Consider the following 19,372-nt stretch of genomic DNA (forward strand, 5'->3'; position numbering starts at 1 on the left):
CCCAACCATTTACAGTCTCTTTACCTGCTACCTCTGCGCATTTATATAGCTCACATTCACCCACTGATAATTCATTGATAATTTGTGCATTTGGAGGATCTCCTAACACTTATGTCTTTTGTGTAGCTCTTCTGTTAGACCTCATATGCATGTAAGAACTCACCACGAGACTTGCTCCTGCCTAGCCATGAGACAAATCTCATAGTAATGCCATAAGACTGCTCCAAGTAGGATGCTGAGGTCACGGAGAATGACGGGAAGAACCAGCGGGAAGCACCCAAAAGCAGAGGTGGAGCTGCACAACTTAGAGCTCACATCTGAGTGCTGAAAGGTGGTTTGGAATCATATGGTGCATCTAGGGTAGGATGGTAAAATAGGAGAAGTAGTAAGTCCACAACCTCAGCACCAGAGATGCATGAGCTTAGTGCAGAGCTAACATGGTACCAACTTAGGTAGGCATGTTTTAAACACTCTTAAAGGATATAGACCATAATATTAAAAGCTTTTGGATCAAAACATCTTTTTTTAATATTTCCCATGAAATTCCCTGCATGGTTGTTGTTGTTCTGAAGGAAAAAATGTACTCAGTATCAAAAGTAAAAATGTGTGATAAGCAAATGCCATTTATAGGCTACAAATGTCATAGAATCATAGAATTAGCTGGGTTGGAAGGGACCTCTGAGATTATCAAGTCCAACCCTTGACCCACTACTGCCGTGGTTACTAGACCATGCCACTAAGTGCCACATCCAGTCTTATCTTAAAAACCTCCATGGGCGGAGAATCCACCACTTCCCTGGGCAGCTCATTCCAATGCCTGATTACCCTCTCTGTAAAAAATTTCTTTTTAGTATCCAACCTAAACCTCCCCTGACAGAGCTTAGGACCATGCCCTCTTGTCTTACTGCTCGTTGCCTGGGAGAAGAGACCAATCCCCATCTGGCTACAACCTCCTGTCAGGGAGTTGTAGAGAGTGATGAGGTCTCCCCTGAGCCTCCTCTTCTCCAGGCTGAATAACCTCAGCTCCCTCAGCCTCACCTCACAGGACTGGTGCTCGAGTCCCTTCACCAGCCTCGTTGCTCTTCTCTGGACCTGCTCCAGCACCTTAATATCCTTCCTGAACTGAGGGGCCCAGAACTGGACACAATACTCAAGGTGTGGCCTCATCAGCACTGAGTACAGAGGAAGCATCACTTCCATGGACCTGCTGGCCACACTGTTCCTGATACAGGCCAGGATGCCATTGGCCTTCTTGGCCACCTGGGCACTCTGCTGGCTCATGTTCAGCTTCCTGTCAATCCAAACTCCCAGGTCCCTTTCCACCTGGCTGCTCTCCAGCCACTCTGTGCTCAGCCTGTAGCGCTGCAGGGGGTTGTTGTGGCCAAAGTGCAAGACCCAGTACTTGGCCTTGTTGAACCTCATCCCACTGGAATCAGCCCAGCTCTTCAGTCTGTCCAGGTCCCTCTGCAGAGCCCTCTTGCCTTTCAGCTGATCGACACTCCTCCCCAACTTAGTGCCATCTGCAAATTTGCTGATGGTGGACTCAATCCCCTCATCTAAATCATCAGTAAAGATATTAAACAGAACTGGGCTCAACACTGATCCCTGGGGGACACCACTAGTGACCGGCTGCCAACTGGATGCAGCACCGTTCACCACCACTCTCTGGGCCCGGCTCTGCAGCCAGTTCCTAACCCAGCACAGAGTACCCCTGTCCAAGCTGCCAGTTTTTTCAGGAGAATGCTGTGGGAGATGGTGTCAAAGGCTTTGCTGAAGTCCATGTAGACCACATCCACAGCCTTCCCCTCATCCACCAGGCAGGTCACCTGACAATAAGAGGAAATCACCATTGTAGATTTTGTTTAAGTTAATACCACAGGGACTTACATTTAGCTTTCTTTCTTTCTCTGTTCTACAAGAGAAAAATTAATATCACCTTTAAGGAAGTCACAGGTATTCCAGAGGAGGGAGTGACTACAAAGTTCCCAGCATTCCAAATAGAGGTAGTTATTTTAAATAACATCATTCAGCTTTCTATATTGCTTTTCTCTCTTTCAGCACAGACTTTTCTCTCCACAGGATGGAATCTCAGCTGCAAAACATCCAGATCCTAGTTTATGTGTATGTGAATATTTAAGGTTAATATATTCCATGTGGGAGAAATAGTCAGCATCATTCGGACTACATTCCCTTTTCCTTTCTTGCTACAGAGTAGGCTGTTGAAAATGTGTCTTATGAAATTGCAGGTTCCTTCTCTACTTGCATGAATGAATTAATTGTTTCTAATTAGAATAAGGTGAAATACTTCTCCCCATGACTGGATGTCCAGAAGGCAGGACAAATGAGTTTAAATAACTAAATCAAAGATAGAATGGATAAATTTACATCTGTTTTTTTCCCCACATGATAATTTTTGTCCTTTCTGTCCCTGTACAATATATGTGTTTTGGGGCTTTTTATATATGCAGCCCAGTATCAATGACTCAAGCAGGTGTCCTAGGCCACAAATTGACTGGAGAGCAGGAAAGACGAGACTCATGGCTTCAGTTTTCAAGCAAGTTGTCCTCTTAGCCAGAGGTAGGTGCCAGTTTGTTGCCAACTTTACTGGATTAGATTAGAAACCTAAGCACAACTTTTGTACATCCTCTTTATTTCATCTCTGACGGACTTGGGCGAACACTTGGCTGGTTCTGGGGCTGCCCTTCTTAGACAGATCCCATACATTGCCTGGAAGGACTAGTACCTAGAGGGACCAGGGGCCTGTGTGTTAGAGTGCTGTTGCACTACAACAGCAGTAACGCACTTATTCTATTTTAGAGCTGGGCAGCTGAGAAAGCCCAGCCTGGGTACAAGTTGTGAGGTAGTTTCATTTTGCCTCTAAGTATGTCTGCACACTATGTGCACAGCTGAGCAATTTTCTTGGCCTTGCCCTTTTAATAAAAGGAGCATGACTGGACTGTTGGCCAGACCATCATTGTGTGTGGCCAACTGGCATGGCCACACATTCCTCTTCCTTTGCAGCAACTTGGTCATTAATCTGTGCTTCCCAACACATAAGCCAATCTTCAAGGCAGCTGGCAGTATCTGCTGAAGCATTGGAAGATAGGGAGCCTTTGGACTGACAGTGTCAAATGGTACCCAGTGCTGCAAAAACAGCAGACTGAGAGGTGTGAGTGGTAGGGTATGAACTGAGAACTTGTATGAACTGAAACCTGTGCATACCCCAACTTTTCTTTCCCCGTGTCCTGGTTTTCACATTGAGGAAACTGGGAATGCCTTAGGCATGACCTGCAATGCCCCCTGCAGGTGCCTGTTGCAGTGCGAGTTGTGCCAGGGCCCTGGGGCTCACCATCTCCTGGAATGGTTACAGTCGAGACTCCTCCCTCTTATCTTGGGTAGGCTTATCCAAAACACAGATTAATTTGCCATGGATTGGCATGGGATTAACTTGCTAGGACTTCAGAACTGACCTCCTATAGCATGGGATAAGGCTTGGCAGGGCTGGTGCTTAGCTGATGCTAAAAAGGGCTGATGGACACTGGTGATTGCATGCAGTCAGAACCCCTTTACCCTGCTCTCCAGCACACTCTTCAGCACCTACTGACATCTGACATTTCATTATCCAGTATATCCCAACAGTCCCAGATAAAGACATCAATTCCATGCTGCTGTGTTGATTCAATTCCCAAGCAACTGGCTGAAGTAAAAAATGGGTTAAGCATTTAGACATTGACCATTATTGTATTAAACCAGGATCATATTGATTTTTAATCTTTGATAAGAATCTGAATCATAGTTTTAAAATTCACTGCGGCCCTCAAATATTTTTTACTTTGATTCCCTGTATTCTTCTTTTTAGTTCCCCCAGAACATCCAGCACGAATACAGAGTTCTGTGAATCATCTTATTCATACTTTACACAGAGGTAATGCTGCCACTGTTCTATTGACCTGTTTACACAGCCAAAGGTGGTACTGCAAGCTGGTATTCAATTGGTAATATTCTGATTTCCTGGGACACATGTAATACAACTACTTTTATTAATTAAAAATTGAAGAGATGTCATCAGTTTTTAAAAGTCATATTCCCACTTGGCTCTTCTCATAATCACTGTTACAAGAAAGATTATTGGGACGACCATAGCAATAAAAATAAGAGGGGAGAAGCCTTTTGCCTTAGTCTGGGGTTTTGAAAGGTGTTGGGCTTTTTAAATATATTTTGTTTGTATATGGTCAGTGCCTCTGCATGCTTTTTATAAACTGTTTCTCCCCAGAAAATATATAAGCCTGGGTCTGAAGTTTGTTTAACAGCATGAGCTGTTTATTAACAGCAGGAGCACATTGCAGATAGGACTGTGGGGGAGGTGACTGAAAAGTAGAAGCAGGATATGATCAAGGACTGAACCTTGGGTCCACCCCTTTTTGCTTACTGCCATTCTGCTCTTTCCTCTTCAGCCCTTCCTTTTCGTGAGAAACTACTGAACTTGGAAGAAAGGCTCCATATTTCCATAGTCATGGCACTCTTTTCTTCCCTCACCCCAGTCTTTATAGCCATTATATGTGTTTTGATTGGGGTAATAATAAAGAAAACTAATGGAGAGAAGGAAAAACGTGACGTTAAAAGCAAGCTTACATCTCGCCCGTGGGTAGATGAAGATTTAAAAGATGGTACTGACCATACCTTAGATGAAGAAGGTAAGAAAAATCTTATGCATCTGAACACTTCATTGTTTGAATTTTATCTGGTGACGTGAATAAAGGAGATGTAATCCTCTGGACTTCTCCACAGTGACAGCAACGTATAATGCTACTCTGCTGCTGTGCCCTGAGCTTGTCAGCTCCCAGGAAGGAGACAGTCCTCATGTCATGTCACTGTTGGTGTAAACCTCTAATTCCTCCAGATCCAGGTCAGAGAGCAAAAAGAAAACGCATTTTCAAAGACCCCTATCTGTTCCTCTGAACAGCAGATCTCAAACCTATGAGGGACTTTATGGCCAATGTAAGGAAAGAAAGGAAATCCTGCTAAAGTCCCCCAAACCTCTTCCCAGGTCTTATAAGTGTGAGCAAAGGGAAGACCTGAGCAGACAGTTTATCTGCAAGTTGATTTTGTAGACATCTCATCCCACTTTACCACCCAGTGCTACATATCTGGTCTCAGCACCCCTAAAAAGTTGGAAATGGTTTTAAGTCCTCCATTTGTGGCTTCTGAGAATGTCCCTGAGAGCTTTAGCTGAAACTAGAACCATTTGAGAGCTATGTTGATCAAATATTCAAGAACAGAATGTGGTGGTGCTGCTAACCTGTTCACTCAACTGCCTATTTGAACCCGTAGAGAATGACTCTTATTTTCAGTACCTGTTTCTGATGCACAGCTTGGACAAAAGTCTAAACACTATATGTACCCTTCCTTCTTCTTACTTCCTGACTATCCTTCATAAACTGCCTTTATTTCCTTGTGAAATAAAAATCTATAGAGTTCTATTCCTATGAAGCTTTTAAAGTTGTAGTTAATACAGCTCTTTTTTTTTTCTTCCTTTTCCTCAAGCTGGCTTCAAAGGCTTTTTGTGGGGATTCTTTTTTTTGGTCCCATAATCACACATTCCCTGACTCCACTTCTAGAAATCTTGAAACATATTGTTCTTCTGTACATATACTTATTTCTAAGATCCATTTTTTCTCTTTTTCTCAGTGTTCAGTGTACTTTGAGTTAGTGTTTTGTATCAGTTACCAGAAACAGTTGATACCTGGAACATTTTAAACTATGTTGACTAATTCCCAAATACATAAAGTTTCTTTAAAAATTACTTCATGTGTTGTATCCTCCTTTTTTCAATGCAAAATAGATTCTGCATAAAATTATCACATAATTCCTTTGTCACTGATGACTTGCTAATTCGGATAAATTGCTGCAAATTAAAATTCCTGAGGGTAGTTCAAATGATAATCTATGAATTATCATCTTGGACTATGCTTGTTTCTATCAGTTTAAAAATTTAGATCCTCTAAATAAGCAAACCTATTCGTTCTTAACAAGGAGCCTCACTGCCACAGCTCCGTATATAAAGTCATTCATTTATGTGCTAGTTGCTTACCATTTTATTCATGTGCTAAATTCAAAATTGTACTAGTTTAAAATTCCTTGCAAAAAATTTGACAGGTAGACATATTGGTGCTGTTGCTAAAAGATTTATTTATTTTTAAATAAAACCTTTCTCAATTTACCATGTCATCCAATGTTAAAATCAGTTTTCTTGCTATTTTGCTTTTAATAATAAATAATTATTTTTCCCTTAATGGTATGTGATTCAAACCATGCCTTTTATCTCTAGAAAAATTAAAATAATTTCATCATGCTCTGGAAAGTTTTTCTTCAGCAGGGAAAAGTCCAGCTTAAGTGAGAAGAGTAGCAATGAGAAGTAGAAGAGCTGCTAAGGATCTTTTGCTAAGTCTGTAAGCAGAGATCAAAATGTGTTCCCCTTGTTAAAATTTAACACTTGTCAGTGTTAAAATTTTCACTGACTGTCCTAGATGCTGAAATGGAAACATGGACGTAAACAGAGATTTTATAATAGTACAGAATATTTTACGTGCTGTGTAAATTCTGTTACTTTATTAATGTATCTTACGGAAACAAGCTCGTTTCTATTTAAATGTCTTAAGCTGGCTTGTACTTAAAGATAAAGTTCCTCTGAAGAGAATTGGAGTTAGGTGAGATGAAACATTCCTAAGGCCTTGTCTAAAGCTAGAATCTAGGGCTGCCCTAGGTGAACTAGCTGAATTTTCAACAGACTCCGGAACAAGAAGGGACAGCTTAAGACCGAGTTGTTTGATTTGTGTCCATTACCAAAACAAGGTCTATTTGCCAAGCATGTGAAGTAATCCGTAAGAAAAGCACTGACCTTATTTGTAGATATCATGAACCTTCACTAAAGTGGCACTGTCAGGGATGTTTGACCTGAGAGGGGCATACCTTTGAGTAGCAGAGCATTTAGTGTAATTAGCTGAACTGCTTGGGCAGACTCAGTAGGGTCACTTATTGGCAATGAAGGGTAGAAGCGTGAGGACCAAGTGCTCTGGAGCTTGTGTGTGTTCTGCTTTCAGTAGCTGAAGAGGTGAGTGTTTCTTGGAGCAGATAAAAACCCAGTTCCTTCGCTAGGTGCAAAGCACTCAGTCCATTTGTTTAATGCTTTAACTGACAGCACTGCAGCTTTGTTTACATGCCTATCTGTCCTGTAACTTTTCCCTTCATTTATAAGATCCAGAATGAGAGGTTGTTGTGCTGTGGATTTGCAAGAATGGTCTGTGTATGTATATGTCTGACTGTGTCTTGCACTAGGCCATGTGTGATTACCACTTACATACAGATGAAAAAGATCTTTCTTCAGCCTTGCCTTGAACAATGAGTCACAAGGACTTTCTAATAGTAGTGGGCATCTTGTCCCAAAGTGGTGGTACCTCATCTCCCACTGATTCAGATTTACACAATTAGATCCGGACTATTGAAAACCATGTCCAGTCTTAATGTATATCAGTCACTTTCTTGATCATGTATTCAGATCCGTACAACTGATGGATAAAGTAGAGACCCAGTTTACGTGGTATGGAAGATGTAGTTGAATTATATTTTTATCCTTGCTATTCTGGGGATCAGTTGCACAGATTAATAACAAAGATATTTTATTACTATATATTTAATTGTGGGGACATTGGCAATACACTCTACTTAAAGAATACAAAGCAATGTAGGAAGTTCCAAATATTCCATTTCTTCTGAAAATGCACTATTCATTGTTTGTCATACTTTTCATAATAGACCTCTTCCACTTAAAAGCATTTCTCTTCTCCCCAATTTCAAAGACTTCCCATATCTCAATAATACTACTGACATGAATGAGGCAGTAGCAATTTAATTTTCCATTTCAATAACAGTTCATGTTTTGTGTCATTTAGGAACACAGGACTCAGATGTACATGATGCATTACTGTGTTTATCTCCCTACTGCTGCAGACAAATCCAACCTTGTCATCAGCAGAATGAACATGAAAACTGGCCGTTCATGACTCTATTTCTTTAACCTTGCCGGAAGGCTGGTCCAGAACTCCATGCTATAGGTTACAAATCCTTCTCTACCTGCCTGTCTGCCCAAACTTATTTAATACTACTGTATACCCATTTTTCCTGTTCCATCCTTTTCATACTTTAAAGGATACTCTTTTTTAATGGCCAGTCTTCGCAAACGAAGATTTGGGGAAAGGTCTTTTACCTTTCCAGCCTGCGCAATGGATTTTTTTTTAGGTGAGACACAGCCTGCGCTGAACTGAGCCCACCCTTTAATCCTAAGGTTCATCTGCTGGGGCCAAGCAAGCTTGGACAATGGCAGTGAGGTCCTCAGGACGTAGGTTTGTTTAGAGTGACCTTCTCATAGATGGATGGCCTCACAGGGCTAACGGGCTCCATCTGCCCGGGGGACCGAGGAATCGAACCTGGGTCGCAGCAGTGAGAGTCCTGCATGCTAACCACTAGGCCAAAGGATACTCTTCCAGCCCTGGTATATATTCTCCTGTGGTTTATAGATAGCAATCAGATGACCTCTTAGCTTTCCATTTACAAGATAAATCAGCAAGTCTTCTTTTTATAAAACAGCCACTCCACTTCTCTGAAGATCTTAAAAACCTTCTGTAACTGTATTCCAGTTTAAGGCAATTTTCACAATATTTTGATTCTGGCTTCTTTCTTCCAGGGTCTGCCTCTCCACTTGCTACTTCTTTTGCTTAAAATCTGTAACCAGCTCTTGGGGTTTCCAGGATCAGCCTGCTAGGCACTATATATAACCCACTAGAAAGGCAATCCATCTCTTTTAGTTCTCTTTTAGCCACACACTCAGTTCAAGATTGGATTCACTACTGGGATTCCTGTAGTGGCAGATTTTGTAGCAGTCTGCCATTAATCAAGCAAAAAACCACAGGGTCAGTTACCAGAATTTTATGTCCAAAGATCTGAAAGCTTTCTTTGCATTTATTTAATTGTTTTCCTATGCATTGTCTTGATGCTGGAAAAGAGATTTGCAAAGGAATTTTATGCTTAGGATGCAATTCCTTAGAGAAGAAACTGAAAGAGCTTGTTTGGAAAGCAAACGCATTCCTCTAGACTGAAGTTTCTCAAGGATCGGTCTCAGGACCATTTGTTAGTGTTATCTAGTGGTCTTTGCATAAAACCAAGGAGGGCACATGTGAAATTTCCTAATTACATACAAGTGGAAGCCAACAATACAGGGAAGTGTCAGTGTAGGTAAAATAAGTGGCCAACAGAAGTGAAATGACAAGTTGTTGTTCTCAGTGTGAATTTATGTTACTAGGAATTTGTGGTAAGATTTTTTGCTACAAAATGAGGCAAAATTTATTATACAATTTGTAGGCAGATTATAACCTCCCATATGAACTGCTGGGAAGATCACAGTCATCATCCTAAAATGTATCCAGAGAGAAATTTCTGATAGAGTTAGAGAAATAGTACTTCTAAAATGAGATTTCATTAAAATGAGATTCATGGGATGCCTGAGCCAAAACCATTTCAGATTTTCATAAAAGGCAGGAAGCCTGAAGACTATGGTAAATGTACAGTGGAATCGATGGCAATCTTGAGAATGTGGGTAACAAGGTAATGGACTTACCAGCAGGATGTCTGTTGTCCATCAAATGATGGAATACACAGAGATATAAACAAGACACTTGTATTGTATAATGTGACCATACAAACAGGAGTATGTCTAAACACAGCAATTAAAGATATAGAGAGCATGCACTAAACAGATGGTGCCGATAATGATTTTATCTTAGCATATGGATAATGTTAACTGCTAAGAATGAATGGTAGACACATGGTAGAGGAGAATAAATACTAGATGAATTTATTAAAAAAAAATTGCCAGGAGAGTTTTGGTTTTGTGTGTCAGTTCCCTCAGTTCTGGGTTCCTCTTCTCCCTCTGCCAGTATTCCCAGTTGTAGTGTATAAAGGTTTTTCATTCTCACTAGTTGCCTCACCTTTTTTCCATATTCAAAATCTTTGAAAGTACATTTCTTTTTTCACCTTATTATTAACTTGAGCCATCTTGACCAAACAGCAATTACACTTCTTTTCTTCTCTTCTTCTTTCATGGGAAAAAAACCCCCGCACCACAAAACGAGCATACATTCATCACTACTTTACTAAGCGTAAACCATAAAGGGAACATTAGGAAGAGGCACCTTTTTACTTTTCAGTTTGAGTGTGCAAGATGGTCACAAAAATAATTTTTACAGTAGGTCATTGCTTCACATTAACCTGGAGCCAGATCCTTGCAGACTGTGACCAAGAGTGCTCAACAGAGGCATGAAACGCTAAACAAAGAGAATTCTCTGGGTATGCAAAATGAAATGTGTGTTGTTTGGGGACCAGAATAATTCTGTCTAGATTCAACGTATGAAACTGGATTTATTTCACCCTTTTGCACACGCTGAGATACCCTTGTTTAAAAATTTATAAAATGAACAAAAATTTATAAAATTTATAAAATGAACAAAAATTCAGCCTGGTCTCTAAGGCAACTTCATACTACTAAAACACAGAAATAATTGCTGTTTGAATTTGCACTGGAGATTGCTATGATTCTGGAATAACAGCCTAATGGTGACTGAAAAAGAACCGGAATATTTTTCCTGACTCAGCTCTCTGTAGCAAATTGCTCAATACTATCGACTAGTCAAAATGCAGCATTTAAATGGCTTTAACTTCCACATCATAGCTGCAAAAAATGCTATCTCTGCTGATTCTAGGAATAAAGGGGAGAAAGAGATCTCAGAGACAACAGAAGATTCGTTTTGTGATATAAAAAACCCAGAGAGACAGATTTCAGTGAAATGGAGAACCATTTAGAGTTCTTAGTTTAAAGATAAGAAACACAATATCCTATATTTGATATATTGTTATCCTAAGTATAGGTGCCTGTCATCCATTTTGTCTTATGCTGGAAGTGTTGGGAAACCAAAGAGCTTAACCACAAAGTCACATTTCTGCAGAGCTAAGACTTGCAGTGCTTTGGCTATGAAACATGAATATTGAAGAAGTTGACGTTCTGCTCTTCAGAGGAGATTTTACAAATAATGGTAGTTAAGCTCTCTCCTTAACTTCAGTAATTTGACTGGGGGTTTTTTCTTATTAGACTGCTCAAGAAGGAACATAAATATTCACATTTACTTGCTGAGAAAAGTGGGCTGAAGGCCTAGCCAGTTTTTCACTGCTGTTTCAGCTTGTAACCCATTTTTGCAGGCAGGATTGCAGGCTGAAGCGGAGAAGGCAATGACTTCTTTGTGGATCACACTTGCAACAGCCAGCCAGGACCCTCATGCCTCTTGGTATTTAAACAAGGTGTTTATTCAGTAGCTGGAGCTAGGGATCAATGAGTTGTGTCAACTGGAACCTCAGACTTTGCCTTAGGAGAGATGTAGAAGTAAAGTGTATGCCAATGCAGGACAAAGTGCATTCCAGTGGTGAATGCCAAGGATATCAACAGCATTCTCCAGCAAAAAAATCCCTAACCACTTGTGTTTTCTTGCAGATGTTGATGAAGAGTGGCAAGGACTTGAAGAAAATGTTGCCCATGTCCCCTTCGCTGCAGAGCGCTACTCTGAGGCTGAAATGATTAAAAGGTCACAGACATTTTATGAGCTTCTAAATAAGAGGCGATCTGTCAGGTTTCTTAGTGATGAGCCGGTCCCCAGGGAGGTTATCGATAATGTCATCAGAACAGCAGGTATGGTACTGAGTGGTTCAAGGTCTGAAAAAAAACAAGAAAAGGATCACCATTGTTGTTCAACAGTGTAACTGTGAAAAGGTGGTGTGGAAAAGCCAAGAAAATTGGCATTTTGCTTATGGTTTTACCAGATTCACCTGTAACCGGAATGAATTAGCACCCATTGATTGATCAGAAATTACTCAGCTTGAACAACAAACAATATGTTGGGGAATGGTTTGGAGCATTCCCAATTCCTTTGTATTTGCAGTTCACCCATAAGGGAAGAAGAGCATTTCAACAGCATGAAGCAAAACACTTCATTTTCAACCTTTAAAAGATGTTATTTAAAATAAAATCTGTGTATGGTTTAGTGAGACATCTTTCAAATAGAAATATTAAAGTGTTTTCTCTAAAAAATGTCAAACCATGTGTACTTCACATGCTTTAAAATGCAATGCATTATAATTATCAAGTGTGGGTTTTGATGTTTGGGTTCCCCCCACAAACACAGTGATGAAATTTTCTTAGGCAAGCAAAATATTTCAGTTGATATAAATGGTTGGGGTTCATTATAGAAAAAGAATTTCTAACTAGAACAAAAAACCTTTTCCAGTCCTTCTGACATCAGTCCAGATCCTCATTGCATATGACTGGAGTGTTATGCTGAGGACCCTGATCAAGGTTATTTGGTGGAATGTCAGAAATTGATTATTTTGTTGTTGTTGAGAATTTATGCATTTCAAATCATTACTGTCATGTCCTGGCCTAATCTCATCTCTGCTTTAGTAACATTGACTTCAGCTAGAAGTGGTTTTGACCCTCATTATTTCTTTTATTCTATGAGCCAGCTGTTCCTGCTATAGGAATATTCCAGGCTGCCTTAGAAAACAGCTCAGTGGCCTTTAGCAGGATTAATAATATAAAGATTCTCAACATTTGAGATGCACTGTTTTCCCTTTAAAAACTGTAAGCAGCTTTGTTACTGCACTGTAACGAGTCTCTGTCTCCCTCTAATTAACTAGGAGTCATTAAAACACTGAGCATGTTTTGGCAAAAGCAGCAAAACGAACAAGCCTGGCGTGCAGATGAAGTACTTAGTAACCCTGAAAGCTTTGGGCTGTGTAGAGAAAAAGAAAACAAAGTGAAGCATAAATGTCATCAGTTTTTACCCAAACCTGAGGAGAGGCAAGGTTCAAAATATAAAAACATTTTAATAGATAAAGATAGTTCAGGCTGCTTATTCAGTGTTTCTCAAACTAAAATCAGCCCTTAGGTAAGCAACTATTGTATGTGTTTAAGATCTTAAATTATTTTTAAATGTGTATGAGGGATCAGAGACATCTAAGCAGTCTTTTTAACCCATTTATGTGTGAACCTGTGCAGATAACTATGTCCTTCAGCTTCTGGGTTTTAACCTCTACGCAGTTAAAATATTCTCCTATGGTGGTGGTGGGTGAGCAAGTGCAGACTTTACATCTGCACACCTACATACACCAGCAGCCTTTGGGACAAAAAAGTCAAAGCTGTATGCTATATGGCAGATGTCTTTGTTGTGCAGCTCCTTATCTTAGTCAGTCAGTGACAGGTTCCTGTGGGTGGTCACTTAGCCTTGTTTCCCTGAAAGCCATTAGTTTTGCTCTTCAGCTAAAATCAGGTCTCTGAGTTGGCTGCATATTCAGACAGTGCATTGCTTTCCGTATAATTACTATGGGCATATGTTGCACCATGTTACTGTTTCATCATAAGAACCAAAAGGAATTTTTAGAAATCTTTAACTCACCCTTCCTGTAAGATTGTTGTATGAAAGGACTAACCTCTGTCCTTGAATGGAACTTCTCATTCTTTAAGAAAGAAATGAACAGGATTGTCTGCCAGAACTTGCCTCAGTCCTTTTCCTCCTGTCTCATTCACTTGCTTTCCCATCACTCTTGGTCAGCCTGAAAGCTCACAAGGAATAGCTGAAACCTCTCACTGCCCACCCTGCTTCCTGGGTTTTCATCTTTCCCTGTTTTTGTATGAAGGTACTTCACCTAGTGGAGCACACACTGAGCCCTGGACCTTTGTGGTAGTGCAAGATCCATATTTAAAACGTAAGATTCGTGAAATTGTAGAAGAAGAAGAGGAAATCAACTACAAAAAAAGGATGGGAGACAGATGGGTTAATGACCTGAAAAGATTGAGGTATGAAAAGTCAATTAGCTAAGGAGTTTGAAAGGAGATATGTTTTAGTCCAGGAAAGACTTATATAATTTTCAATTTCTTCTTCCCTCTCACTTTTAATGTATTTCTAAGATTCACACTTGGAAAGAAAAACTTATAAATATGCATAGAATTGTGCCTTGGTGGCTGGTTCATAAAATTGCTTCCAGCAAAATGTATTAGATGCTCTCCATCTTGAAAGTTTTCCAAGCATTTGGCTCTATCATTATTTTTTCCTGTGTAACCCCTGTTGCTGAAACTCTTGTCCCAGATTTTTCGTGTTGTTTGCCAAACAGTGAAGCTCCCAAAGTCATTGGAAGCTTTGCTACTGACTGAGGTAGCCCCAAGGCTTGACCCTATCCAAGTGCTGAATTATGCAATATTTAATTGTTCCAAATGCTCTCCGAAGTCTGACTGACTTGCTTAACTTCTCGCAATGGGAAGATGTTTACTGAGTCTTGGCTTGTCAAATGAAACATATGCACAAAGCTTTGTAGGGTTTATTTGCCCTACCTATTTCATAATGTTATTTTACATGTGCTTAGGTGCTATGCAAATTTATGTGCTACGCAAACAACTAAACCCCAGTATTTTTTATATTTTGGGTGCAAACAGTAGAAAGCACACATTTTCTTCTCTAAATCCTACATTATAATTAATTTATTTAAATTGTCATTTAAAAAGTTGGGAGCCAAATGAATTCTAACAGGGCTGAAACACTCAGAACCAAAGTAACATTTTTTTTTTACCATGAGCATACATTTAGGTTTAGATCGCAGACAAAGAAGTTTTGAACTTTTTTGCCAGCAGTTTTCCCTGCAATCACAAAAAAGTTGGCATTGCTGATAACAAGCAAATCTGCAAAATTCCAGGAATTAAATAATCTCACAGGCAAATGCCCATGAGGCCAGTCATAGATAAGAGGTAGCTTATTTGTATGCAATTCTACTCTTCAGAGTGTGCACATCAACTCCTCAGCCAAATCTGTTAAAATTGAGAGCTCTATTCAAGCTTTTTTTTTCCAAAAATGTTTCTATTTAAGCTGATAATCCTTTGCAGTAGATGTTCTAAGCTTTAGTCTACTGCTATAATTGTCATGTACCTTTAGTGCCCCTCTGCAGACAGTAAATGTGGCTTATGGGAAAGTGAAAAGGTTGCAAAATAAATGTCTTAAACATTCTTTTACAGAACAAACTGGATCAAAGAGTACTTGGACACTGCTCCATATCTGATCCTCATTTTCAAGCAGGTATATGGGCGGCTCCCAAATGGCAAGAAGAAGACACATTACTATAATGAAATCAGTGTTTCTATTGCCTGTGGTATCCTGCTTGCTGCACTGCAGGTATGTTGACAGAACCAACACACTAGGAGTCAATTTATTAGCTTGGACTACATACCAAGACTATTCTGCCCAAATGAGAGTGGAACCCAATTTAAATTTTAACATTATCAGTCCTCTGGAATACTCCAATTCCTGGCAATGTGTCTTAGTTTTGAGTTTTAAAGTTATTCCACATAGGTCTACATCTGAGAAGGTAATTCCTGTCATCAGTACTGGTTAACAAGAAGAAAAATGTAATGTAGCTTCCAGAGTTGTCACTCTTTTCTAGGCACAGACTTCAGCTCCTGTGGTTTCTGCCTTATGCTAACAGGGCTGACAGGCTCTGCAGACTACCCAAGCATGGCTGTGTGGTGCCACACTGGCCCCTTTTTTTCAGTAATCCCTAAAAAACAACCTGACACCAAATCACTTTTAGTACACAATGCTGGAAAAAAATAAAAAACTAGGGACATTCTCCACAGAACAGGCTGTACTATTTCAATCAGTCTTTCCAAGGCATTTCTAAAAGTGAACTGATTTCTAAAGCTTAGCATGTTTGACACCAACCAGTTAGATTTTCTCAGTGGTTTCTCAGTGCTCAGTTCTGCTTCTTGTATCTGATGTACTCACACAAGTGTTTAAATAGCAAAGCTATTCTGATAGTTAACTTGGCCTGTCAGCAGGATAACAGTAAGGTGCCACCTCTTATATTAGGCCAATTTCCTACCAGGCACTGCCATTTCTCCTCCATTCTATTTTGAATAACACTTCCTTTCGTGCATTGCTGCTCCTCAGGCACCATTTAGCACCACCACTATTAGCTCTTCTTCTCTTGAGAAGATCCTAGAGATTACTAAACATGAGAGGTGCATTGCCTGAGCACCTTTCTCTGGCTGACTTTTATATCTCAAAGGTTCTCAAAATTCTCACATTACATATACGGAGAGACTGAAATCCACATGAGCAGTTGTCAGGAAGGGAGTCAGCTATGTGCTTATACCTTGGATGATGTCAGCTCTTTATTGTTTGTCAGATTTTTTTGGTTTTTTGTGAGATTTTGTATGAGAGGAGGACTGATACATAGACCTAGTTTGGGGTTCTAATATAAGTTGTAACAATGGCCATTGTGAGAGACAGAAACAGACTCCTGAGACAACTTTTGACACAGTGCCTGTGCCCCCTTTCCCTGTGGGGAGCAAATGTTCACAAAGCTGTAAGGCATCTTCCTGTCAGCTCTATGGAGGCAAGAACTGAAACATTTCTCTGTGCAAGCCAGGTCATAGAATCAGAATAGTCTGGGTTAGAAGAGAGGTTTACAGGTCACCTAGTCCAACCCCCAACTCTGTGGGATGATATTCCAGTAATATCCCCACAACTGCCTCTCAGCTTCACTGTAACTCTGGGTCCCCCTCTACGTGGAGCATTGCGGGCAGGCTCCAGCTGTACGGCACACAGATGTGGTAGGCAGAATGTGCCTTTGCTGTGGTCGAGAAAAGCTGCACTTTTCCATAAGCAAAGTAGGCTTCTTTTATGGTACTATTAAGGCTGCTAGTATCACGTGTTCTAAAGACTGCAACAGGATCTAACGGAGCAGCATTTCTGGGCTAGTCAATAGGATAATACAGGTCTGGTGGGAACAACTGCTACACATAGAGCACACACCTCTGTCTCACTCTACTGCTGTCTGTCTTGCTGCAGAATGCAGGTCTGTACACGGTGACCTCCACACCCCTCAACTGTGGCCCCCAGCTCCGGGTGCTGCTCCAGCGCCCAGTAAATGAGAAGCTACTCTTGTTGCTCCCCGTTGGCTATCCCAAGAAAGATGCTACTGTGCCTGCGCTGACCAGAAAGCCGCTGGAAGACATCATGGTGGTCATGTAAGCCCGGTGCCAGGAGGAAGGAGTGCATCCCTGCTGACAGCTAGGAAGCAGTGGCCTGATGAAGTTGTCATTGCTGTTTCTTTGCATCGTCCCCCTGTGTCACTGTTGCTCTGGCAGTTTACATCTGTATTTCTTTTAGTGCTACTAACGGCAGTGAGCAGTCAAGTGCTGTGCATTTGACAGGTGCTGTTACTTATGAGACCAGGCAGTTGTTCCAGGGGACAATGGCATTTAAATGACCTTCATCACTTGATTTTTCTCATGCATTGGGGGAACAAATCTTTCCTTGAACTGGAATATATATTCTTCTTATACTTTTATGATTGCCATTACACAGTTATTTTAACTTAAGAATTTTAATGAAGGTTGTATTAAAAGATATAAAGAGGTCAGACTCAACTGTCTTGATCACTGTTTAAATTCCCCTTCCCCCTCTGTGTAGAAGGATGCTATTTTTCTCTTATTTGATAGGATCTCCCCACTTGGTTGATCTCAAATACCTTGTCTATACCAGGCTTTCTTAAACTATTGCTGCTACGAGTGTCTTAGATTGGGGAAAATGTAGTAGGAAAAAGTCATCCAAGTTACCATTTATTGTTACCTTTTATTATTACCATTTATTTATACATGTTCCAAGCCCAGTTAGATCATATGGTAGCTATCAACCATGCCCCCTGTATTTGCTGCTTCCACTGGAAGCAGCCCAGAGGGAACTACTGTTCTGGTTATCCTGTTTATTATACCTACAACTACACCAGTTTAACACCCTGAAATTTAAACTACTTTACAGACCCTGACACGTGAGAGGCGCTTTCATGTCGCACCAAATCAGGCATAGTCAGGGATATTGCTTCCCACAAAAGCAATGCTCCTTACTAAAAGTGAGATGTGAGGGGCGCCAGTGGGAGCTGCGCCCTGGAAGCGCTGGTGCTGCCGATCCCTGTGCGGGCAGAGCCCCCTCGTGGGGCCGCGGGTACCGCCGGCGCTGGGAACAGCGCAACGTGAAAACGCTGGGAGAGAGCCATCCTTCCTGCAGGTCTCTGTTCTGTGAAACACTTTCCCACCTTGATCTCTGCTTCATCTAACTTCAGGCAAATTCAGCCAAATTGGCTTCAACCCTCCTTGGGCGTTGGTCGAGTTGACCCGCTGCTCCTTGTCTGAAGTCTAACCTGTGCTAGAGGAAGGTGTCCCTGCCCACAGCAGGTGGATTTGAGCTAGATGATCTTTCAGGTTCCTTCCAACCCAAACCATTCTATGATTCTGTAGGCAGGCATGCCTAAATGTGTTCACCTATTGTACTAATCTTGTTTCACATCCTCAGTGATACAGCTACAGCAGGAAGCTCTTAATGCAGGCCAAATCTAAAATGAGCTCTTATAACTAAGATAAAATAAAATAAGGAAGTCCTCTGTATACACACTTGCAAGGTCTAAAAGGTAGTCAGGAAGAGAGGGATGGGCTGAACCAAGCCAAGGCTGACCAGCTACAGGTGCCTGGTTATCAGGAATATATTTTAAAGTCACTGTTGCAAGTTTTCCTTCTGTGCAGATGCTGCTCTGCCACATCAGGCCCCTTCACAAGCAGTTTTTACCTGCTGTAAAAACTATGTTTGTTTTAATTCAGAGTTCACATCAATAGATGGAGGATGAATCTCTGTCTCGTTGCAACCTCTCCTATAGCTACAGAAAGAAACTGCTGCTTCCTGGTCTCAGTCTGCAAAATAGACAACACTCAGAGAAGCTTTACCAAATTAATTCAGTTTCAAACAGCAGGATTTTGCATATATAAGACTATTTCTAGTATGATTTCACAATTAAAAAACAAAGAACTAAACCAGTTTAAAAATACACAGAAAATTGTCACAATAACAAGCATTGGTATATACCACTTATACTTCTTTGCACCAAAGAAGATTGATGGTGTTTTTTCCCCTGTGTTGATTCTGAAAACTAATATACGTGTAGTTGCTGAAAAACTCAAGCCCTCACACATACTAAGTCAAAAAGATTCTTCTTAGATCATGAAATGTAAGTAAAATAAGCTTCTTTTCTTTTTTTTTCCTCTCCCATACAAATGCTTATTCAATCAGAAATTCTTCAGTAGTATTACAGCTGCTGGTGATATTGCAGAGTTTCTTGTAAATCATGCTAGTGTTCCTGTAGTGACAAGCCTACTTGGAATTGCAAGTGTTCTCTAATA

General features: G+C 40.6%; 1 protein-coding gene across 1 annotated transcript; it reads left to right on the plus strand.

The window, feature by feature from the left end:
* The first annotated feature begins 4,391 nt into the window (after window positions 1–4,391).
* IYD (iodotyrosine deiodinase) lies at window positions 4,392–17,991 on the plus strand. The gene is made up of 5 exons (XM_027688151.1): window positions 4,392–4,694; window positions 11,594–11,788; window positions 13,792–13,951; window positions 15,158–15,314; window positions 16,992–17,991. The coding sequence occupies exons 1-5, from the start codon at window positions 4,514–4,516 to the stop codon at window positions 17,172–17,174; spliced, it is 876 nt and encodes a 291-aa protein (XP_027543952.1). The 5' UTR covers window positions 4,392–4,513; the 3' UTR covers window positions 17,175–17,991.
* The last annotated feature ends 1,381 nt before the right edge of the window (window positions 17,992–19,372 follow it).

The sequence above is a fragment of the Neopelma chrysocephalum genome, unplaced genomic scaffold, assembly GCF_003984885.1.
Source record: "Neopelma chrysocephalum unplaced genomic scaffold, ASM398488v2 Primary Assembly neopelma1_23, whole genome shotgun sequence".
Classification (NCBI taxonomy): Eukaryota; Metazoa; Chordata; class Aves; order Passeriformes; family Pipridae; genus Neopelma; species Neopelma chrysocephalum.

Coding starts and splice junctions, on each gene's coding strand:
- IYD (XM_027688151.1), top strand. CDS start 4,514: ATGGCACTCTTTTCTTCCCTCACCCCAGTCTTTATAGCCATTATATGT. Junction 4,695..11,593: donor CCATACCTTAGATGAAGAAG/GTAAGAAAAATC, acceptor GTTTTCTTGCAG/ATGTTGATGAAGAGTGGCAA. Junction 13,952..15,157: donor AATGACCTGAAAAGATTGAG/GTATGAAAAGTC, acceptor ATTCTTTTACAG/AACAAACTGGATCAAAGAGT.